The sequence below is a fragment of the Equus przewalskii genome, chromosome 8, assembly GCF_037783145.1.
Source record: "Equus przewalskii isolate Varuska chromosome 8, EquPr2, whole genome shotgun sequence".
NCBI lineage: Eukaryota > Metazoa > Chordata > Mammalia > Perissodactyla > Equidae > Equus > Equus przewalskii.
The window spans coordinates 1,816,466-1,841,977 of record NC_091838.1 but is presented as its reverse complement, the minus strand read 5'-3'; the positions used below and the strand labels follow the sequence as shown (position 1 = coordinate 1,841,977).

Here is a 25,512-nt window from a genome sequence, read left to right as displayed (position 1 = left end):
ATAATATCAGGAGAATGAGAAGACAAGCCACAGACTTGGAGAAAATAGTTACAAAAGATGTGTCTGATAAAGGTCTTTTAATATGCAAAGAACTCTTAAAAACTCAACAATAAGAAAACAAAAACAATTTGATTAAAAAGTGAGCCCAAAACCTTGACAGACACCTTATCAAAGAAGATATACAGATTGAAAATAAGTATATGAAAAGATACTCCACATCATATGTTATCAGGGAAATTCAAATTAAAACAACACTGAGGTACCACTATTCACCTGTTAGAATAGCCAAAATCTGGAACACTGGCAACACCAAGTGCTAACGAGGATGTGGAGCAACAGGAACACTCATTCACTGCTGGTGGGAATGCAAAATGGTACAGTAATATTTGAAGACAATTTAGTGGTTTCTTACAAAACTAAACATACTCTTAGCATATGGTCCAGCAATTGTGCTTCCTGGTATTTACCCAAAGGAACTGAAAACTTATGTCTACACAAAACCCTGCACACAGATGTTTATAATAGCTTTATTCATAATTGCCCAAACTTGGAAGGTATAAGATGTCCTATAGTAGAGGAAAGGATAAATAAACTGTGGTATATCTAGACAAGGGCTAGCACTATTTAACATTGATAACGTTATAAGCTATCAAGCCATGAATAGACATGGAAGAAACATAAATGCATATTACTAAGTGAAAGAAGCCAACATGAGAATGCTATATAGTGTATCAATTCAATTATAAGACATTCCAGAAAAGACAAAACTGTGGAGAGCTTAAAAAAATCAGTGGTTGCCAGCAGTGTTAGCAGGAGCTGGAAAGATGAATAGGCAAAACACAGAGGATTTTTAGGGCAGTAAAAATACTCCGTATGATATTATAGTGATGGATATATGTCATTACACGTTTTTCCAAGCCCTTAGAATGTACAATACCAAGAGTGAAGCACAATGTAAATTATGGACTTTGGGTGATTATTATGTCAATTTGCATTAATCCTTGCTAACAAATGTACCATTCTGATGAGCGGTGTTGATGATTGCGGATGGTGTGTAGAGTGTATGTGGGGCAGAGAGTGTATGGAAAATCTCTGAACCTTTCTCTCTTTTATTGTAAACCTAAAATTTCTCTAAAAAAATAAAGTCTCAAGAAAAAAGTAATTGGGATAAAACATTCATAACCAGAGAAACCAAGGGACAATCTGAGGTTAGCGAGAGGGATGGGAGGAAAGGGACGAGGCATGGAAGGTTGAGAAAAACCACAGAAATAAGATGTAAAATGTACAGGAAATAAACTCTGTGCACATCAAAAATTTTTATTTACTGTTAATGACCTGATCAAATTACATCTGTGCATGAAAGTAGAACTATGCTATAAAGAGAAAAGAAATGATTACCATTATTTGAGAGAAAGGATCAGAGCAATAAAGACAAAGCCACTTAGAATAAATTGTTCCTGCCCTTTAATACATAGATTTGAGACTCCTAAATGTTTGAGAGATCTGTAAATGCAATCAGGTTTTTAAAATAATAAATATTAAAAGGACTATCTGTAGTCATCATTTTTCAACAATCACCAACTCTCTTCTCATCACCTGTATGGCACCTGGCTCCGAGCAGGCACAGGCAGCACAGAAGTGACTGAGCCAACTCAGGCTCTGGAGCCAAACTGCCGAGTTCCAGCACTGTCTCTGCCACGTCCCAGTGTGTGACCTTGGGAAAGTTACTTAGAACTCTGAGTGTCATTTTTAACATTTTTTAAAAGATGGTAAACTCACGTCACAGGGTCGTTGTAAGGATTCAGTCAGCTAATATTTGCAGAGCCCTGAGTGTGCTGGCTCATATCAGAAAGGATTTTATGTCTTTATTAGATAGAATAAGCCAAAATAGACTGATATTGCGAGATTAATGTGTTTATAAAATATCTATTTTCTTATAATATGCTCAATAACTATAAAAACATAGTCTTAAATTAGGAAAACTATGCTCACGTCCATGTGAAAAAAATAAACAATTACCTGAACAGCCAGATAATTTACCATTTTGAATCCCAGCATCCCAGTGGCTCTCCCATCAGCCAGCAATGGAAATGTACAGTTGACCTGCCTCATCCAGTCCCGGATTCTGTACATATTGAAACGGGTAAAGCATCTCACCATTGCAGCCGCTCCAAATTTGCCAGTAGTTTATTTCCTCTTCAATAGATCGATCCTTTCTGGCCCTCTTTGAGCCAAGAGCTATGAGTACCAACATTCTTTCTTTCCATGTCTAAAGATCAGTAATTTTGAAAAAAAAAAAAGCAAAAGCAAAAGCAACAAAAATGATTTTTATTTCATTCGATTTAGCGAATTTTTTTCCACTAGCATCATAAATCTTTAACCTGTTCTTTTGAGATTCTTGACAGCTTGTGAAACTCATAGTAATAAATTCTTTGAAGTTGGCTTTATGCTTTCCTAGAAGCTCTTCAGCGGAATGCCTTCCGTACTGTGCTGTTTCCCCCCAGAGTTATTTGATTCTTCCCACTTGTTCAAGCAACGAAAACCTCAATGTTTTATTCCAACGTACTTTGACATTTCAAGTCACCCCAAGTTCTTTGTAATAATGCTTTCTTACTATACCATTTCTTACTTTGGAAGCACTTGAAAGTAAACCACCAATTATTTGAGGTGTAGCTGAGTATAGATATATGATGAAGACCAAGCACCATTTTTTTGTTTCCCTGTGAGACTAGGTTTGGCCATGGAAAGCATTGCTTTGGGGACTGGTGTATTCCTTGTGTAGTAGTTACAGCTACAGGTGTGAGGGTACCAGGTAGAACATTGCAGGCCTGAAGTCTCTGCTTCTCTCCACCTTGTTGATGGCAAAAACATTCAAGTACATTTAAATGTACTTAGCTCATTTAGGCATGTTTTGTCCCTGATAAATTCTTTATTAAACACAGTATAGAGGATGGCTGAACATGATGTTTTTATTAGATTATTAAAAGATAAAGAAGTTGGAATCAGAACGGCAAAAACTTTCTGATTGAGTCTCAAGATAGGCTTTTCCCCTTTAATAGCATTACTTTTCAATTACAGATTTAATTCTTTTATTTTCTTGCCCTGTTTTTAAGAATCTCATTGGTGTATGACCCAGTCAAAGGCAGGAATATAAGCTTTCAGCTTGGTTCTTCCAGTTGAGACAGATCACCGTGAAATTTATCACGTTAGCATCCGCTATCTCTAAATGCCTTAAGAGGTCCTTATCTGTTTTGATAAATGCCTGTATTTTGGCATTTTGCTTATGGTCAGTTCAGTTCCACAGACATTTTTGAAGGCCTACTATGTGCTTAGCACTGAGATAAATAAGAAATTGTCTTGGCCTTGGAGAAGATGATGATTTGGTAAGGGTGGCTGAGAATGCAGCTAACGGCCTCAGTTTAATCTATGATTAGGGCGACCCAGGTGAGCACAGCTCATTGTGAGGGCGAAAAGTCTGAGCACCAGGCCATGCTTCAGAACGTGGAATGAACTTCCTTGGTTTAAGTGGAACTCCTTTTATACGTGTTCATCGTATGATATCGTCTGTAAAGAATGATCAAAATCACGGCAGTATAGGGTGGACTCAACCCTGACTGTTTACATTTAATTTAGTGTCCTTGTCAACTGTGATGAGCATAACTCACTTCACTTCACTTTTATAAGCTCATCACTGTATGACAACCCCACACGCGTGTGTGTATAATAATACTGGAAATTAATTTTTGCAGCTTATTTTTTTTCCAAACAATTTTTTAAGAAACTGCTTTTATTCATTCTCAGAAATATGTCTGCATAAATCAAACTGGACAAAATACACTGCTGACTATATTATTAAAAATCAGTAAGCAAATGTTTATTGAAGGTTTTAATAAACCTTCACTGTAATAGATTCTGGATGACGACGATTCCTTAAAGAGGTGACTAAGACTTTACTCAACCAACATGTAAACAAATACGCACACACACACACAATTGTCTCTAGATAAACTCAGGAATGTAACTGCTATCCCAAAGGATTTGTCTTATAGTCACATTCAGTAATATCTCATCTAACAAGAATGGATCTGTCAATTTCATCTATTATTAGCAGAGTGATAAAGCAAAAGGCCTTGATAGCAGGCCCATTAAACTTTACCAAGGCAAGCAAAATTCTCAAGCTTTATACTTTACTCCTAAAAAAGTTTAATAGATGTTTACATGACTTAGTTTATTTATATTTAACATATAAACATAAAAAGCTTGCAAATCTGATTTCCATGGCTGAAGAAAATTAGATGTAAAACATTTATGAGGAACAGGGGGCTACCACAGGAGAAAATATACCAATTAAAAAAACCCTGACACTATAATTTTTAAAATTTAAATTGCACAGATATCATATCTTAGTAATACTCTTTTATATCATATAGTATATCATATAAAATATTACTGCTATCGCATGTTAAATACTAAAAGTTATGTTAATGCATGATTTTATATATTTTTAAAATTAAAAAACAAATATAACAATAAAGCATATGGGGACTTGACAATATGAATGAAGCTCTAGATTCGAGGTTGGCAAACGCAAGGCCTTGTGCAAAGTCTGGACTGCAGACTTTCTGTGAGTAAAGCCTTATTAGGGCTCAGCCACACTTATTGGTTGTATACTGTTTGTGGCTGCTGTTACCCTACAGTGTTGGTGTCAAGCAGTTGTGACACAGACCGTGTGGCCTGCAAAACTGAAAATATTTGCTTTCTGGTTGATTAGAGAAAATGTTTGCCAGCCCGTTCTCCAAACAGAAACAACTAAAGAACTGACTAAAATATAATAAAACATTATTGTAAATACGCTGTTGATTTGGCAGTAAAATAAAGAACTCACAGAGGGACAGGTAACAATTGGTTAGAAAATATCGTTAATAAAAAGATTCTATTCAAATAGCTATACAAAGCATTTAGTACTTGAGAAAAATATAACAAATTGTTACATCACTTTTTGGCAGATGTTATACGTTTTATTAAAAGATATTAGAGATGGCTTGAATATAGTTGCACTACATTCATGGACAAGAATATTTGACATTTTGAGATGACAAGTTTCCCAAATGATCTATACATTTCATGCAATTCCAATGAAAAGACCAAACACTTTCCTTGTGAAACCTGACAAGGTGATTCTAAAAATTATACTAAAGAACAAAAGGCTAAGAAGAGCCTAGATACCTCTGAATAAGACTCCTGAGGAAGGGGCACTTAGCCTACCTGATAGCAAGGCTTAGAATAAATCTATATAATTAATACAGTGATTTCCAGCCAAATACTGGCTCATGGGCGAACACATTGGCAGCCAGAGAGTTCAAAGATTAGAACCACATATGTAAGCACTCTCGATGTGAAACAGGGTCATGAAGAACAGCGGGGAAAGTGCTGAGAGGATGCATCGATGTGAGCTAAAGCGATTGCTTATCTATGTGGATAGCAAGGATAAAACTACATGGTTACTTCACATCTTACATAAAAATCAACTTGGGATCATAAGCTTAATTGTAAAAGGAATGAGCTCATCTTAGAAGACTGTCCGGCAGAATTTCCTCATGATGTCATCATAGCAAATCTTTTAAATAAGATTCTTACAGAAGTAAACTATAAGGATATTTGTTTAAAATCAAGAACCTTTTGTTCACCCCATTATTTCCTAAGTAAATAAAAAGACAAGGCACACATTAGGTGAAGATATTTTCAGCACACAGAAAGGGCGGAGGATTAATATCTGGAATATATAATGTTTTACAAACCTAAAAGGAAAATATAATGAAAAACACAAAACATATAATCAGTGTTTTACAGAAGACAAACAGTGAACTAAAGAACTGGCAAATGCAAAGATGCTTTACCACTTTAGAAACCCAGGAAATAGACAGTAAATAATTTTACATTTAAAAATAAACGTAAATAATAAAAAGTACAATCAATAATAATACTTACTACCAAATTGGAAAATATTAAAAATGAGAATATACATAATGGTGGAGAAGTCTAAGTTAGAAGCTACGTTTTGGAAAAGTTTGGCATTAGATGTTAAAGTGCTAATACATCCTGCGTACAGAATTGCATCCTTAGGCATGTGTCTTAGAGAAACGTTTCTACAAGGAAGGAGACCTGTACAATAATGATTTATCATTATGTTTTTATAGCCAAATACTGATAGCACCACAAATGCTCAGCAACAAATGTCTTAGAAGATCATGAGGCAGAAATTTCCTCATGATGTCATCATGGCAAATCTTTTAAGTAAGATACTTATAGAAGTAAACTATAAGGATATAATCAATATCCTAAGAATTAGTATGATGGCTGCTTCTATCCAAATAGGAAAATTAGGTTTCTTTAGCCAGATAGTGGGCACACAGAGGTTCATTCTATCCTTATTTTTATATGCTTACTATATATTGAAAAGTTTAGAGAATAGGTCACACAATTATGAAAGTAAAGAGCATAGTTAAGAAGCTTGTGGTTCTTTAATGGAGAATATGGAAAAGCCCACAATGCAATTCAAAGTACTTTTTCTAACTATAAGCAGAAATGTAAATATGAAATCATTTTCATGTTGAGATTAGGCTGACACAGTTATTTCACTTTATATCTAAGCTTATTCAACTGAATCTTCTTTATAAGAACACATTAAACAGAATAAATGGATATATGAGCCATTGAATTCAGTGTTATGTGGAGGAAATGTTCTACTTTGAATAAAAAGTCAGGAAGGAGTGTTTCTGGTTTAACAGAAAAAGGAAAAGTCTGCTATATAAAGCTACCAAAATATATAATCTTTTATATAAAATTCAAGTCACATCAGAGCAATTAATTTGAAAATGGGTAAACCGTCTAACACAGGGATGGTGTTGATCCATGAAGGCTCTTCAGGTGTTACAGCCTCAGTAGCTGATGAACATGAGATAAGCAGTTGTGGGTGAAGACATACAGCGTGCATTTCAACGTAGGCGCCATCAATGCTTCACTGAACTTTACATGCTAATTTTTAAAAGTTTTGGATTATTTAAAGTATATACTAACTTTTTCTTTAACTGACATCCAATTTCAAATTATAATATAGAAATATTTTTAGTTCTTTGGTGCTTAGTCTTAAGTTACTGTGAATATGGCGCCCATAGTTGTATTTTTTGCAGTATAACATCTCAGTATGGAAGAGCAATTTTCCTAAATAACGTGCTGGAATGATTACTTCTAGTGGTTGAATGGTTCACTCCTATGTATCAGACAGATTAATTTCTCCCTTGTAATAAGAAAATAAAAAATCTGAAATAACATTGATATGAAAAATTATTTTTCTCATCTATAGCTAGTCAGCAATGCTAATTGAGCATGGCATTGTTTAGAAAATTGTGAAATATATTTTATTTGTCCAAATATTGTTTTTTAATCACTTGGTTTAATTTTTAAAATATACCTCTGATTGAATTAAACATTCAGTAGTCCCAAATTAGATTCATAAAAGTGCTGAGTTATGCTGGGTGATTCCTTTGGAATTCAGTTTAGTCAATTAGGACCTTCTGAGGACGGAGAAAAAAAAGTCGTACTCCTTAGCATAAAGTTAGAAGTCCAAATCTAACAGTACAGGACGAGGAGACTGTTGCTCCAGTCAGTGCTAAAGGTATTGTATGAACTAGTCTCTGAAACAGAAAAATTAATGCAGAAGGAAGAACTTGGGATCCACCTGAGATTCAGTTCATGGTTATTGGCTGAGCTGTGAGCATCTGCTAAGAACACGCAGTCTGGGTTGTTCAGGAGACTTTACGTTGTGAGTAGTGTGACACTTAGAGCAGGAACACGTTTCCTATCAGTTCCCCAGGTACTTTTTCTCTTTTCTGATCTATCCCTTTCCTGCACGCCTAGATATATCCTTTACGTGAACTAGAAAATTCATAGCTCTTTAAAAGACTTTCAAAATAAATTTAATTAACAGAGAAAAGTAAACAGAATACATGCATATATGTCATATATAACCTGCAAAGTAGCATTAGATGCTAAGTCCTCACATTACTGTCACTAGTATTCAATGTGTATAAATAATTCTGGCACTGGAAACTCTCAGTTATTAATACAGTAATATTCATTGACTTGCTTCTCAACTACAATGAATATATACATATATATATACATATACATATATGTATACATTAATATGTAGAGAGGGAAAGAAAAAGAGAAAAAGAGGTGGGATATATATATATATTTTTTTTCCTTTGGATGTTACTAATTTTTCCTTTTGTTAAGGAACTACTCTCTGATCTTGCTCTTTGTTGTTTTTTTGGGAAAAGAAAGTCAAAACCAGGATCGAGCTCTTCAGAATATTTTTCCTATTATAGACACTAATTTTGTAGGAATTTCTGAATTACCTTGCCAGAATCTCCATCTTTCCCCTATCCTCTATGAGAAAAGGTTTTGATATCATTGTCCTATTGCTTATTCTGAGTGATTTTGTTGCTCATTTTATACAGGGAAATAAGGGTACAAGTCCAGACAATAGAAAGAGAAATGGATTTCCTTTTAAAAAACTCAGTCACTTCCATCTGCTGAATCTCAGTCTGTGTTTCTATAGCCACAACAGTTTTTCATATGAAATGTCCAGCATTGAATAAAAGTTACCAAGAATATCAGTATATAGGACAAAATACTAAAAAGTCAGAGAAAAAAGCAATAAGGCTAACACTCAACAGGTACAGCTATTAGAATTATTAGTTTAAAATAACTGTGATTGCATTTTGAAGAAAATAGATGACAAGGGGAGAGTTTTGCTACAAAACTAGAATTGTGACAAAAAATCAAATTGAAACTTTGCAATTTAATATAATAAATTAATAACTCAGTAGATGTGTTCATCAGCAGATTAGATACCACAGAAGAGAGTTACTGAACTGCAAAACAGACTATTAGAAAATATCTTAAGTAAATATGAAGAGGAAGAAAGGGGATTGGTACAGAGAAGAGCACAACATAGATGTGAGATGATGAAAAATTGAGATGACAGTGACAAGTGTATCATAAAAAGTCCAGGAAGGGGAGGAATAAGAACTTGGAGGCAACAATATTTGGTACCGCCTGAAGAGGTGTTGGTTGAACATTTTTCCTGACTGTGGAAAGACATCAGGCAGCAGATTCAAGCTGCTGTGTGAATTACAAGCTAGAGAACCACACTGAAGCATGAGTCGAGCTGATGAAAACCAAGTCACAGTAAATCTTGCAGCTGAAGTAGATGGAAAAGACATATTACATCCAAAAGTGAACTTGAATGATCTCTTAACAGATAATGGCATCCCAAAACAATGGAATGATATTCTAAACGTATTGAGAAAAAAATAGCTGGCAACTTAGACTTCTATAACGAGTGAAACTCTTTTTAAGTGAAGGCAAAATAAAGTTGCTTTCAGACAAACAATCAAGAGGGATGTCATTGCCAAGAGACCTGCACTAAAAGAAATACCAAGGGAAAGAACTTCAGGCAGAAATGAAATTGCCCCAAATTGAAGTAGACGAACATAAAAAGGACTGAAGAACAAAGAAACCTGGTGAATATGCAGGTAAGTCTAAATATTAATTGACTGTATAAAAAGGTGTTATGCCTTGTGGAGTTCTACATGTATTTAGAAATAAAATATATCAAAAGTAGTAAAAACAGCAAAAGGATAGAGTAAATGGATTTAAAGAATTTTTGAGTCCTTATCTTTCTGGAAAATGGAAAAAGTAATAATTTAGAATATACTCTAATGAGACAAGGATGCGTTTTGTAATTACTAGAGCAACTATCAAAAGAATAACAAAATAATATATAATAATCTATGAGGGCATAATAAAATAAGAAACATATTTGATTAATTTTAAAAAGCAGCAATAAAAGAGAGGAAATGAATAGATAGAAAAATGGAAAGCAAATATTAAGATGACAGATTTAACTCAGAATATATCAGCAATTACATTAAATGTAAGCAGACTAAATGCTTCAATTAGTAAACAAAGATTGTCAGGCTGGATAAAACAATACCGTGTATGTTGACACACCTTATTGCAAAGATCCAGAAAGTTACAAGGTAAAATGGAAGATGATAAACCAGATCACACTAACCAAAAAGAAGGTGAGGTAGCTTTACTAATAGTAGGCAAAGTGTACTTTATTGCAAGAGCTTCATTAACTATAAGGAGGGATATGAGTATGAAATTTATATGCACAAAAAATTATTACATCAAAATATATAAAAGTAAAAATTGATGGAGCAAAAAGAAGAAATAAACAAATCCACAACTACGGTGGGGGCGGGGGTTAGTAGATATCACAGAGTAACTGATAAAGAATCGGACCAAAAAGAATCAGTAGAACTATAGAAATTCTGAACAACACAATTAACAAACTTGACCCAATAGACCTGTATTTCAACATTGCAAACAACAATTGCAGAATGTATGCATGTTCCTTTTAAGTGCACATAGAACATTTTTTAAAAAATAGATTTTGTGCTAGGGCATAAATGGAGTCTCAAAAAATTTCAAGTGATTGTGTTTTGTAACCACCGTGGAATTAAACAAAGCATCAGATAAACTCTATATACCAACTTTAAGATTTATCTAATAGACCACTTAATGCTTTACAATTAGACTTTCAAATTTAAGGACATACTCTAGGTCTTAAAGTGGTACCAAGTGATAATTATGCAACCTAGGCTCATTTGCTGATGAAAATCTCCCTGTCATAGAGGGAAAGAAGCAAATTTCTTTATCTTCAAAGATTTAAGGTAGTAGTATAATATCATCATTAATTTATTTAGTGTGACCTTATTTATAAGAGCATTGCATGTTATGGAACAAAACAATAGCATACGGAATTTATTAGCAATCATAAGGATTACTGGGATGAACTAGGTGGCCTTATGAAAGAGATAGGACTTAAACAGGACCTTGAAGCTGGGTCGAATTCAGATAAGCAATCAGTATGCTGGATATTTCAGACAAATGCTTCATGGGAATGACTGAGGAGGTGGAAATGCCTTGAGAATGTTCGAAACAACCAGTCTGTTTTAGAGAAAATAAAAACAACTTTTTCATCTACTTGTCAGATCCATAATCTCTAGACTCTTCTTGCCAAATACATGAGGGCCATGATAGGAAGTCTTGTTTAACCAGCTTGTTAAGAGGAATTCATTGACTATATCTACCAGTTGCCTTGATTTATAGGTTTTACTTAGAGAATGCATAGTTATTCATATAGTCTTTAAAGATCTGTTCTTTTCCTATGAATGGAAATGTCTTCCTCTTTGACACAGCATAGAGCTTTGAAATGAACATGCCCGGAAAATTCTTATCTGGGCACACAGGCCAATCCTTCAGCCAATGGGGTGAGTTAGGTCCCAATCAGGCTGACCTCACATTCAGTTAGTTCTTCCTTCTACCTTCTAGATATCACGATATAGCTTTAATATGGCCCAAATCCTCCATAAGTATGTGAAAGGTTACAAAATACAACATCCTTATATCCATTTCTTGTTGAAAAACCTTGTTTGGTTGTGAGAATGTACTTTCTATAAAAGCCATTAGAGTTTAAATTATGGGGGATATGTAATATTTTCCTATCTGGAGTGGCGTTTATTAACCTTCTTTGGGGAAATAGAAACATTTGAGAATCTAATGAAAGCTATAGAAACTCATTCAAGAAAAATGGAAATTCATAAGTAATCACTCACTGTGGCATAATGTATAAGTTTAAGACTCTTCTAAAGGTCCATCCTTGGACTGGGTTATGAACCCCTGATCTGAAAAGGTTTGGTGCTTTTTCTGACCTCCTCTTCAGCCCCTTAGAAAAAAGAAAATATGTTCCACAGGGTTAAGAACAAGACCTTTCATTGATTTAAAAATAGCAGCTCTAATTTTAGTCATTGAGCTTGTTTAATGTATAAATGTCTAGAAGCTAGGAGCAATGGAAAAATAATAGAAGGAGAACAAAAATTATACCTATAAAAGCCTTCTGTTTTTCAGAAAAGCTCATTTTTTGTAAATGCAATTTAAAACAAACCTCAACATGATGTTTTTATTCAAAAGAAATCTTAATTGATTTACTACTCATCATTCAGAGGCAAATTGGGTCATGTATCAGTAGAGAAGTTCAAAAATTTTTAATCGTGGGAATACATCATTTCCGAATAAAGTTAGCTATCGATTTACTTTTTAGTAAAATGACGTGAGAATTTAGAAGTTGGAGAAATCATTCCTTTTGTGCAACTTCACCAACAATCTCCACCAAAATAGGATTGTCTGTCTAGCCTTAATGTATGACGTTTTCCAAATAGTTGAGAAAAGATCGAGTTGTAAGTCATTTAAATTGCTTTGTAATGTTGCCTGATTTCAAAACTGCTCTTCTGAATTTATCGAAAAATTCAGAAAATACAGAGAGGTGTAAAGTAGACAATGATAATTATCTGCAGTTCCATCAGCCAGAGATAAGAATGTAAACATTTGACGTATATCATGTAAGATAGTTTACATATCAGTATGAAGATATTCAGAGAGATGACACAGGTATGGAAAACAACACAGCATGTAGATTTCAACCTGCATTTTAAATGTCTTTAAAAATGTCTAAAACTTAAAATTTAATACCCACTCATTATTGTCATTGAAAAATCTGCAAGGAGGTCTGCAGAAAAAGTTACTAAATCTCTTGTTTTAGCTCAATGTCTCCCCTGAGTAGCCTGCCATCTGCACAGGCACATCTTTCTCTGAACTGACCCTAGCATGTATACAAATTGTACGCGCTTATACAGATTACTGTTTTTGTAATTATTCAATTTATCAAAATTGATTTTCAACATACATTTTCATGTGCTGCTTGTTTTCTTCATCATAAACATTTTTACAGGTTAAGATATATAAATGTCATGAAGGTTTAACACTATGTTAAAATTTAGACTTGGTTGAATAGTTTAACACTATGTTAAAATTTAGACTTGGTTGAATATATATGTGCAAACATATGTATATACATGCATACATACACATACTACATGCATTGTATTTATCTCTCTCTCTCTCTCTCTCTCTATCAATCTAAGTTGGTGGCCATTAAAGAAGATTCCAGTTGGGGGTTACTAAAAAGTGCTGCATTAAACTTCTTGTAAATATATTCTTAAGAATGCACTATTTCAGGGCCGGCTCCGTGGCCAAGTGGTTAAGTTCGTGCGCTCTGCTGTGGTGGCCCAGAGTTCAGATCCTGGGCGCGGACATGGCACTGCTCGTCAGGCCACGTTGAGGCGGCGTCCCACATCCCACAACTAGAAGGACATGCAACACAGATATACAACTATGTACGGGGGGGGGGAGGGGGGAGGGGGGATTGGGAAATAAAGCAGGAAAAAAAAAAGAAGATTGGCAACAGTTGTTAGCCCAGGTGCCCACCAAGAAAACAAAAATTATTAAAAAAAAAAAAGAATGCGCTATTTCTGTAAGATAAATTCCTAGGCGATGGGTTTCTGCATAAAGTACTGCATGCACTTTCTGTTTATTTCAGTAAATATTACCAGATTATTTCCCATTTTTAAAGGTTTTTACAGTTTCTTGAGTTATGTATGATGTATCTCCCCAGTTTCGTAGGTTAAAGTACTTCAATATTTTCAGGCTGATGGATGAATAAATGTGTGCCATGTACAATTCTCCATCTACTAGGAAGGTTGAACATGCTTCTTTTGTGTATGGTATATTTGGTTGTTCTCTCCTACAAATCATTATTAATATTTTTGGTGAGGAAGATTGGCACTGAGCTAACAACTATTGCCAATCTTCCTCTCTTTGCTTGAGGAAGATTGTTGCTGAGCTACCATCTGTGCCAGTCTTCCTCTATTTTATGTGGGATGCTGCCTCAGCATGCCTTGATGAGTTATGTGTAGATCCGCACCAAGGATCCAAAACCCACATCCCAGGCTGCTGAAGCTGAGTGTGTGAACTTAACCACTATGCCACTGGGCCAGCCCCCAGAAATTATTTTTTTAAATAATTTGCCATTTGCTATAATTGTATGCTTTTGTTGTTCATATTCTTTAAGTCAGATGGTAGATGTTTATTAGATATTTTAGGTACATACAAATTCCATCGCTTTATTTTTGCGTCATTGTTTTCTTTTTCCATCTACAAAACTCCAATTTCTGTGTTATTAAATTTGCAATTTAAACTAAGAAAAGCTACATAATCTTTTTCTTTTCTAGTTCCAGAGTATAAAGATTCTCAGATACTTAAATTCTATCTTCCTGCTCCTCTCTTTGACTTGTTGTAAACATGTTTTAAATCTATCTTCTTTTAAAGACACCCCATATTAGTTATTTTTAAATTATTATATATCCATAAATTCTACTTAAATTTACCAATTTTTTAATCAACTTACTTGTACTCCTTTTCTTTGCATTCAATATTCTACCTAAAATTCACCTTTATTAATTTGTTTCACGTAATGTCTAAAATTAACATCTTGTTGCTTGTTTTACCATCACTGTATAATGCTATCTTAAGTAAATAAAGAATTCTAGTTTGAAGGCTATTTTTTGAACACTTTTACGATGATCATAATTATAAAACAGAGTGGAAATATAAGTATTAATTAATTTTTTAATAATTCAGCTAAGTAATTGGATGTGTAAAGGGTGTTGGAAGTTTAGTACTTTCCTAATAATATTAGGAAGTCAGGTGATATTGGTTAATGACTCAAGAAAGAAAGCCCTAAGAATGTTGTTCAAAGTCATAGAGGACTTCTGCTTTCATAGTGGTTTATTCGGTAACTCAGAGTAAGTCTTATACCAGCGACAATTAGAAAATTTGGAAAAATACATGTAAAAGACATCTGCTTGAAATTACTGATAGCTAATAAGATGACACAGGGAGAAAAATTAAGAGAGTACACCAGAACCTGAGCAAGAGTGTAAAACACAAGGATATATGCTCCTTCATTTTCAAGACTCACCTCTTCCCTCAGTTCTGGAAAGTTTGCAGCCATTATCACTTATGTATCACCTCTCTCCCATTCTTTTTTATTTGTTCTAGAAATTCTAGTAGATTTATGCTGATATACGCATTCTTTTTTTATTTTGATATATTCCATCTTCCTTCCATATCTGTTAAAATCTCCTCCTTATTTCTATTCCTTCTATATTTTATATGCTTTATTCTGGATGATTTTCTCATAGTTTTATCCATGGCATAAATTTTTTCTTCAATCTACTAATTAATGTGTCCACTGAGTTTATCTTTCAATAACTCTAATTTCTACTTTTAGAAGTTTAATTTTGTTTCTTTTACAAAATGCTTCTTTTTGCTTTCATAATGTCATGCTCTGCTTTTATGGTCTAAATATATTAATTGTATAGAGTTCCTTTCAGGCTGTTAAATTTTTTCTTCTTCTTCTCTGTTTTTTGACTTTCCCTCACAACGATTTGTTCACTTGCGTGGATGGTAATGTTTTATATCGTGATGCTGTTATTAGCAGGAATTGCTTTCTATGGCAGTTCCTTTTCTTCTGAATTCATATATCAAATTTGAAGTTTGCACTTTCCTGGCTCCTGGGGTTTTTCCAGTTGCGTACCAGGCTTTACATTAATTTTTCAGCTTTGAGCGCTGTACTATGTGCAAATATATATTCCGTACCCACACAGGTTGCAGACCTAGGATCCTGATTTTGTGACAGTTGTACCCAGCTCCATGGCTAGATTAGTGGGTGGAGTTTTTGTTGTCTCCATTTCACGGAAGGGGCAGTTCTCCAAGCTCCTAGGCTTCAGGCAAGGCAGCTCTACTCCAGTTCCTCAACTTGTGTGGTCCTGAGTCTCATCTCCTGTTCCCACATGTGTGACAAGCCGCAAAACTCGACCACTCAGGTCTTCATCTCACTCTGATGTTACTGTGGCTCGCTTTGGCTTCAGCAGTGACTGTTTAAATTCCCTTTTTATTTCTGGACTTTCAGATTCAAGCTCAGCTATTCAGTCAGCTAAAAAGAATAATATTCAGCCTTTTTATGGATTTGAAGTGGAAGACTGGAAGTCCACCCATATCCTCTTAGATAGCCATGTTGACCTAACGTTTTCCCTAAGAAGCTTCTCAATCTCTTATCCCTTACACATGCTCCAGTTTTTCCCAGGCAAACATGAGTATAGACCTGTACGTAAGTGTATGTGGTCTCACTCCATCCTAATAACTTACAATATGTATTCTAATGGTAACATGTTTGCCATGCTTAATTTGTCTCTCACATATTAAATTAGACTCTACATGAATACATATATCTGGTAGTGATTTATACACTGCACAACACTATATTCATTTTCATTATTATTACCAACATGTGAGGATAATAAAATAAACAGATGACCCTGTACATAAATGTACTATTTTCTTCATTCTTTCAACAAATATTTATCGAATGTCTACTATGTACCAAACACTATTCTAGGTACTTAAATGAATCAGTGAGGAAAACAGAAGACCTATTCTTATAAGGTATTTTTTTTATGCTAGTGAAAAAAGTGGAATTGCTTCTCTTGCTTTGGAGAAGTGACGTTGGGCAGAAGAAGTAGGACATCCGTGCAAGACTGTCCAGATCCCCTTCTTTCATACATGTGGAGCTTGACCTATAATTCTGTCTTTTGCAGACTCTCCTAGGCTGCTTCTTTTACCATCACTGGTATTTTTATGCTGATGTGTGATAATGAAACTTAAGTTGCCTTTGGTATTTTTGCAGCTTGGACAATGGAGCACCTTTGGTACCTTGGAAGTTATAGCTCAGACTGAATCCATAGCAAAGTACGCAGTGGTGATGGAAGAAGATTGTGAAATTCTTAGAATTCCTGCAAAGGATTGCACAAAGTTAAAACTGGTATGACCAAATATAATCTATATATTAGCACAATATGAGTATAAACTCATGCTACGTTTTGCCTCTCTGGACAGAAGATATCCACATTCCTTTTATTTTTTAATTTGACTTGTCCTGGAAACCATAAGTACGTGGTTTATCGATGAACATCACTTAAGCCTCTAATGGTGACGGATAGTTGAAGTGGAAAGAAACGTCTCTCTGGATATATTTTATGACTATTTTTGAGTTCTTTTGGTTTTTCATGAATTTAAAATTCATTCATTCATTCAACAATGTATGTTTTGGGTGTCAAAAGCATGTTATGTCTCAGAGATGCCGGAATATCGCTAAATCTCTACAGTCTATCTCAGGGGGGAAAAGAACACTTGGGGGTGACTAGCAGGCTATTTCATAGCTAGACAACAAACCCAGAGCCGCATGAATAGGTGATCACAAGTAAATTCTGACCCCTAATTCTGCTCTGTTAAGATAACTTCTTTACTTCAAGTTTAACAATTTATTCTCTTTTAGTCAAATCCAGAATTTTGCCTCTCCTCTGTTTCTCTTCCTTGGGATGGCAGAGAATGTGTGTATAGATGACGGGACTGGGAGGACCCATGTCCTGCTCTGCTGGCTCCTCTGGACAGAGCCTACGCTGGTGCAGGCACCTCAGAACACTGGTGTCAGCCACGTAGGTGCTCACACTGGAGAGAGATGAGACATCCATCTTCATGATTTAGGTCGTTAATAGTTGGGTTTTTCTTTGATACGATGGTCTCAGTGCCAGTGGTAGAGAAGACTTTCTCAGAATTCAGCTTCCTTCCATATTCCTGGTTTCAGAGCGGCCTGCTTTTAAAAGAAGTGTTTTTAGGGGCTGGCCCAGTGGTGCAGCGGTTAAGTTCACACGTTCTGCTTCGGTGGCCCGGGGTTTCGCCGGTTCGGATCCCAGGTGCGGACATTGCACTGCTTGGCAAGCCATGCTGTGGTAGGCGTCCCACATATAAAGTAGAGGAAGATGGGCACGGATGTTAGCTCAGGGCCAGTCTTCCTCAGCAAAAAGAGGAGGATTGGCAGCAGATGGTAGCTCAGGGCTAATCTTCCTCAAAAGAAAAAAAAAAGTGTTTTTAGTGTTTCACTTTTATTTTCAAAATATTTGTATCACTTATTTGATATTATCAAATACAAATTTTGAGTTTAGTCTTAAATATGACAGGTTTTTTAAAAGTGCTGAAACATTTATAGAAGTCCAAAAGTATTATGAAAGGTGGGAAGATAAAATTTTCATAGCAGATCTGAAGATTAAAAATTCAATATGGTTATGTAGTCATAGAATGATTCTCTTATAAAATTCAAATGTATTTTATTCTAATTTACATTAACATTATTTTTATTTTTATTTTACTGCCAGTTATCTATTTGCTCTCCTTTTTTTATCTTCTTTTTAAATTACCTGATATAGAAAATTGGATGACTTTTTTATAGGAAGAAAAGAAACTGGAAAATAAACAAAAAGTGAAATTAATTCGTCAGTGTCCGTATTATGAGGAGTGGCCTACTTTATCCATATATGAGCTAGTTGGACTCATCAAATGGAAAAAATTTCCTCCAGGTCATGGTGAGTTTAATGCAACTTCGGATCATTTTCTTTACATAATATGATATTATTGGAATTTGCAATTTTTCATAGTTTTCAAGTTTTATATAACATTTCTTCGTATGAGTGTTTCCCTAATTCATTCAATGTTGACTTTGAATTGGACCTGTTTCTTATTAAAAATCATCCCGTACTGGCTTGATGAGTGATCTCAGAACTGGCCTCACTCCCACCTGCCTCTGTGTCTCCCCACAGCCCTCCCTGGTGCCCCTCCCTGACTGTCAATGTAAGCAGCAAACTGAAAAGGAAAAATGTGGCGAGAGCTTACAGTCCTTTTTTCCTGTTCTCTGGGTCGAGCAGGTACTTAAGCAGCAAGTTTGCATATCTGCATCTGTGCTGCACGTTATCTGTGGAAGACACCATGACAGAGAATAGGTGAGGCTGACATTAGGGACACCTGCAGTGAGGCTGTCTGGCCACGATGTGTGGATTTCCTGGAGTATGTGCACACAAAAAGTGTAGGTGGCGTTGAGTCATTTTGTACAATTTTTCCAACTCTGAGAGCCTGCTAAATAAGAGATGCCAACTGCTATGGACTGAATGTTTACATCCCCCAAAATTAGTATGTTGAAGACAGAGTCCCCAGTGTGAGGCTGTTTGCATGTGGGACCTTTGGGAGGTGATGGCGTCATGGGGGTGGAGTCCTCGTGAATGGGATTAGTGCCCTGAGAAGAGGGCCTGGCCAGGTGAGGACGCAGCAAGAAGGCAGCTGTCTGCAGAACAGGAGAGGGCTCTCCTAGACATTGCATCTGCGGGCATGGTGATCTCGGACTTGCCAGCCTCCAAAACTGTGAGAAACGAGAGGTGGTTGTTAGGCCACCTAGTCTCTGATGCCACAGCAACCCAAACCGACTAAGACGCCAACTCAGGAGGAGCTTTCTTGGTGGTTCAGAACCTTAGATCTCCTTCTGTAGGGAATCACTATCGCCCCACAAGAGACGGGACAGCCACAAACAACAGAGAGAGGTTTGTAACCTTGCCTGTCTCTCCTCCTAGTCCAACAGTGGAGGGTCGAGTACCAAGATTATAAGGAAAGAGGACGTGTTTGAAAGAAATATTTCCACCTCATGCCTACAGAGTCCTAACTGTAGTGAGGGATATGGTGCCAGGAGGATGACAACACTTCTGAATTAAGTTTGAAATTAAAGTTCTAAAAGAATGGGTCTGAGTTGTAAATTCCGTAATGTGACTGTTCTAGTGACAAAAATATGGTGGAGAAGTTAGGGACTCTGGTGAAGATGCCCTTTGAGGAAGTGACTACGTAACAGAAAAGTGAGATTCAGCTCAGCGCTGTACAGAGAGTTCTCTTATTGGAGAAAAGTAAACAGCGTTAGAGGCAGGTTTGTGCTTCAAAAACTGAGATTCTCTAACGAACCCGTTAAATTTGGTAAGACCAGAAACACCTTCCTGAATTTGTTTCAAATTTCTTTCCAGTGCTTGTTTTTATGCTTTCTTCTTCTTCTTTTTTTTTTTTTTTTGAGGAAGATTAGTCCTGAGCTCATATCCTCCTCTTTTTGCTGAGGAAGACTGGCCCTGAGCTAACATTCATGCCCATCTTCCTCTATTTTATATGTGGGACGCCTGCCACAGCATGGCTTGACAAGTAGTGCATAGATCCACACCCAGGACCTGAACTGGTGAACTCTGGGCCACCAAAGCAGAGCATGTGAACTTACCCACTGTGCTACCGGACCAGCCTCATTGTTTTTATATTTTATTTATTACTTTTTGAGATAGTGTTTAGCTCATGATTAGATGAATATATATTTTTCTCTTGCTTTAAAAATTAAATGAGTCATTGCACTTTTGTTCATAAAACATTTTTCCTAATGATGTATAAATGTCATTTTTTGGCAAACAGTACATATATAGAAGGCAAGTAGTAAACTAACTTGTAAAAAATTGGGAATTGATCTTTTCTGAATTCAATGTATTTATTGTATGGAAAAAATTTTCTTTTAAATGTGGATGTTTTGGATTTATCATGGGTTCCCCATTTTGTATCAGAAATTTCAATCTTGGTCCATGCTTCACTTTCAGGGCTATTTTCTATAAAAAATAATATCTTAGCCTTGCTAATCTATTAGGACATTAATATTTTTGGGGTGATTAAAAGGAGGAAAGAAACCATATTAGATATCTTCAATTAAGTGAGTCAAAAGAACATGGAATTTGGAAAAGGAGAATAATTATGTGCTTTTAATGTATTTGATTACTGGTGAATAATATGTGTCTCGGTCTAAAGTATCAATCAAAATATTTAAATTTTAGCATCAAAGAATTAAGAAGGTTCTGACCTGACCCACAGTTTCTTAGACTGCTAGGTTCAAGTTCTTTTTGGTAAATGTCTCAGGAAATAATGGTGGAAATTATGTATTGCATTGGACAACGTGTGATTATATTGAGTCAGTCAAAAGTAACATTATTTTTCCACTGATTCCCGAACATATAAATGTGAGCTGCTTACACTTATACAGTTTTAAAAATCATTTATCTCGCTTAGGGAAGAATGACAATTTCACCAGATGCTCTTCAAAGCACGTTTCAGCTCTGAAATATCATGATTCCTATAAATAAACATACCTAGGTAAAGAATAAGTCCTGTCAACCTAATCTAATTTTCTTTTATGGGAGTGACAAACTTGATACATGAAAAAGAAGCATTAGCTATAATACTTCTCGACTTTACTCAAGATTTATTTTGAATTTTCATCAGAAAACAGAGAGCGTAGCTCAAATTATACTTTCATTATCCAGGTTTAAAATTAGCAGTAGTGTGATTTCCAAAGCATAATTATGTGTGTTTTGATCTTATTTTAGGAATGTATATTGGATGAAGTTTCAGAGAGATTTAGTTCATTATTCAAAAGCTTGATAGGATTTAGGATTAATCCTTGGCAATCTATGAAATAAGTAAAGCTTATTTCTAGCTCTATTTCCTTTGTTAACTTCTTAAGTCTTCTTACTTTTGCTTCATACGCCAAGAGAGCCTGAATGCAACATTGCTTATAGTTTGGGCCTCTCTGGTTTGTATTCAACCAACTAATATTCCCAGGTGTTATTTTTCCAAGGCGTGATTGGCTGGGAAATGGCAACCAGATGATCTCCGTAATCAAACTGTTTCTGTGTCTATCATGTGTGTATGAAAAAATAGTAAATTAACTTGGCAGCAATGAACTATTGATGTACATTTTTATTGTTATCCTGCTTTATATCAGCATGCTCCATCTTTTCCAGGTAGCATTTGACATAGCAAACGTAATAACTAGAGATACTAAAAAAACTGTAGTGACCAATTTGGTTCTGACAGGTAAAATATGCCAATAGAATAAGAGTAAAAATGATATCTAGTCTTCCCAAACCAAAAGTGGAGACTGTCAGCCACAGAACACACACTTTGAAGCTCTACTGGAGGAAAGTTTGAAGTTCTAGGCTTTAAACCCCAACTTTTTAACATCGATCTCTTGCAGATCAACTATGTGCAGGAGATCAAAACTCTTAGCCCCAAGGCACACTCTTGAGCACCCCAGAGCCAGGTTTGTGCTTAGAAGTGCCATTGATCCTGCTGTGTTTTCGTTCCTCCATTCCTCTTTTACTAGTCTCTTTTGCATTAAGCAAATATTTTCCACTGTAACATATTAATTCATTTAATGATTTTTAATAGACATTACTTTTTAGAGCAGTTTTAGGTTCACAACAAAATTGAGCAGAAAGTACAGAGATTTGCCATATACCCCCTGCCCCCAATCTTGCAGAGAATCCTCCACTAACAACATGCTCCACCAGAGTGGTACATCTGTGACAACTGATGAGCCTACATTGAAACATCATGAACCAAAGCCCATAGTTTACATTAAGGCTCACTTTTGGTGTTGGACATTTCTATGGGTTGGATGAATGTTTAACAATATTTATCCACCATTACAGTATCGTACAGAACAATTTCACTGCCCTAAAAGTCCTCTGTGCTCCACATATGTGAAGCATAAATTATGTGGACTTAAATTTTTAACTCCTTTGGATAAACATTCATCCCCCCGTCCTCCCTAATCACTGCCAACCACTGATCTTTTTACTGTTTTTTTCCTTTTATAGTTAGCCATTTCCTGAGTGCCATAGAATTGGAATCATGTAGTATGTAGCTTTTTTAGACTCTTTATTTCACTTAATAATAAGTATTTAAGGTTCCTCTATGTCTTTTCATGGTATGATAGCTCATTTCTTTTTAATGCTGAATAATATTCCATTGTCTGGATGTACCACGGTACCACAGCGTATTTATCCATTCAGCTACTGAAGGACATCTTAGTGCTTCCAGGTTTTGACATTATGAACAAAGCTGCTATAAACATCTGTATGCAGGTTTTTCTGTAGATATAAATTTTTAACTCCTTTGGGTAAATATCAAGGAGCACAATTGCTGGATAGTATGGTAAGAGTGTGTTTAGTTTTGTAGGAAACTTCCAAACTGGCCGTAGAATTTTACACTTGCACCAGCAATGAGAGTTCCTGTTTCTCCACAGCCTTAAAAGCATTTGGTGTTGTCAGTGTTCTGGATATTGGCCACTCAAGTAGATTTGTAGTAGTATCTCATTGTTGACTTAATCTGCATTTTTCTGATGACTTACGGGTGGAGCATCTTTTCAGATGTGTATTTGTGATCCATATATCTTCTTTGGTGAAGTGTCTGTTAAGGTCTTTGGCCCATTTTTTAATCAGATTTCTTGTTTTCTTACTGTTGATTTTTAAGAGTTCTTTGTATATTTTGGGTAACAGAGTTTTATCAGATGTATCTTGTACAATTTTTTTCTCCCAGTCTGTGGTTATCTTCTCATTCTCTTGACACCGTCTTTTGCAGAACAGAAGTTGTTAATTTTAATGAAGTCCAGCTTATCAATTATTTCTTTCATGGATCATGTCTGTGGTGTTGTGTCTAAAAAGGCATCACCATACCCAGTGTCATCCATAGTTTTTCTTATGTTCTTGGAGTTTTGTAAGTTTGCACTTTATGTTTCCATCTGTGATCCATTTTGAGTTCATTTTTGTGAAAGGTGTAAGGTCCATGTCTAGAGTCATTTTTTTGCACATAGACCCCAAGTTGTTCCAGCACCATTTGTTGCAGAGACTATCTTTGCTCTATGTGTTGCCTTTGCTCCTTGTCAAAGAGCAGTTGACTATATTTATGGGATCTCTGCTCTGTTCCACTGACCTATTTGTCTATTCTTTCACCAATACCACCCTGTCTTGATTACTGTTGAACTTAGGTAGCATCAGTCTTTCGACTTTATTCTTCACTTTCAATATTGTGATGGCTCTTCTGGGTCTTTTGCCTCTCTGTATAAACTTTAGAATCAATTTGTCTATATCCACAAAAAGTTGTTGGGAATTTGATTGGGATTGCATTGATTCTATAGATCAAGACATTTTGACACTATTATTTTCCTATCTGGAGTGTGGAATATCTCTCCATTTATTTAGTTCTTTCATTTCTTTCATCAGAGTTTTAAAGTTTTCCTCATATAGATCTTATGCTTATTAGATTTATACGTTAGTATTTGTTTATTGGGGTGCAATTGCAAATCATATTGCATTTTTAGTTTCAAATGCCACTTAATCATTGCTGGTTTATAAAATCAGCTTTTAATGTTGTGTATTTTTCTATTGATTTCCTGTTTTCAATTTCATTGATTTCAGCTCTAATTTTTGTTATTTCGTATCTTTGGCTTACTTTGGGTTTAATTTGCTCTTCTTTTTCTAGTTTCCTAAGTTGAAAGCTTAGATCGCTGACTTTAGATATTTATTTTTTTCTAATATATGCATTCATTGCTATAAATTTCCGACAAAGCATTGCTTTCCCTGCATCCTCACAAATTTTGGTAAATTGTGGTTTTATTTATATTTAATTCAAAATACTTTAAAATTTTCCTTGAGGTTTCTTCTTTGACCCATGTATTATTTAGACGTGCATTGATTAATCTCCACATATTTCGAGATTTTTCCAGTTATCTTTCTGTTATTGATTTCTAGTTAATTTCCTTGTGGTCTGAAAGCAGATATAGTATGATTTCTACACTTTTAAATTTGTTAAGATGTATTTTATGGCCGAGAATGCAGTCTATCTTGGTGAAGGTTCCATGTGAGCTTGAGAAGAATGTGTCTTCTGCTGTTGTTGGATGAAGTAGTGTATAGATGTCTATTATGTCAAGTTGACTGATGGTGCTGTTGACTTCAACTGTATCCTCACTGATTTTCTGCCTGTGGAATCTTTCCCTCTCTGAGAGAGAGGAGCTGAAGTCTCCAAATATTATAGAGGATTCACCTATTTCTCCCTGCAGTTCTAGCAATTTTTGCCTCACATATTTTGATGCCCTGTTGTTAGGACATACACCTTAAAGATCCTATGTCTTTTTGGAGAACTGGTCCCTTTATCATTATGTAATGCTTCTTTTTATCTCTCATAATTTTCCTTACTTAGAAGTCTTCTCTGTCTGAAATTAATATAACTACTCTCACTTTCTTTTTTGATTGGTGCTAGCATGGTATATTTTTCTCCATACGTTTACCTTTTTTTTTTTTTTTTTTTTGGTGAAGAAGATTGGCCCTGAGCTAACATCTGTTGCCAATCTTCATCTTTTTGCTTGAGATGGTCCCTGAGCTAACGTCTGTGCCAGTCTTCCTCTATTTTTTATGTGGGATGCTGTCACAGCATGGCTTGATGAGTGGTGTGTACATCCACACCTGGGATCTGAATCCATGAACCCTGAGCTGTGGAAGTTGAGCAAACAAACTTAACCACTACACCACAGGGCCGGCCCCTCCATGCGTTTATTTTTAATCTATGTGTGTCTTTGTATTAAAAGTGAGTTTCTTATAGACAACATATAGTTGGGTCTTGTTTTTTAATCCACTCTGACAGTCTCTTTTAATTGGTACATTTAGGCCATTGATATTCAAAGTGATT

General features: G+C 35.4%; 1 protein-coding gene across 4 annotated transcripts in view; it reads left to right on the top strand.

Moving 5' to 3' along the window:
- The window catches only part of CNBD1 (cyclic nucleotide binding domain containing 1), a 409,712-nt gene that overhangs the window by 252,685 nt on the left and 131,515 nt on the right, over positions 1-25,512 (top strand). For all 4 annotated transcript variants that reach the window (XM_070630351.1, XM_070630350.1, XM_070630348.1 and 1 more), the window contains 2 exons: positions 16,781-16,915; positions 18,380-18,512. In XM_070630351.1, coding sequence (XP_070486452.1) covers positions 16,781-16,915; positions 18,380-18,512 — 268 coding nt within the window. The remainder of the gene's footprint in view (positions 1-16,780; positions 16,916-18,379; positions 18,513-25,512) is intronic.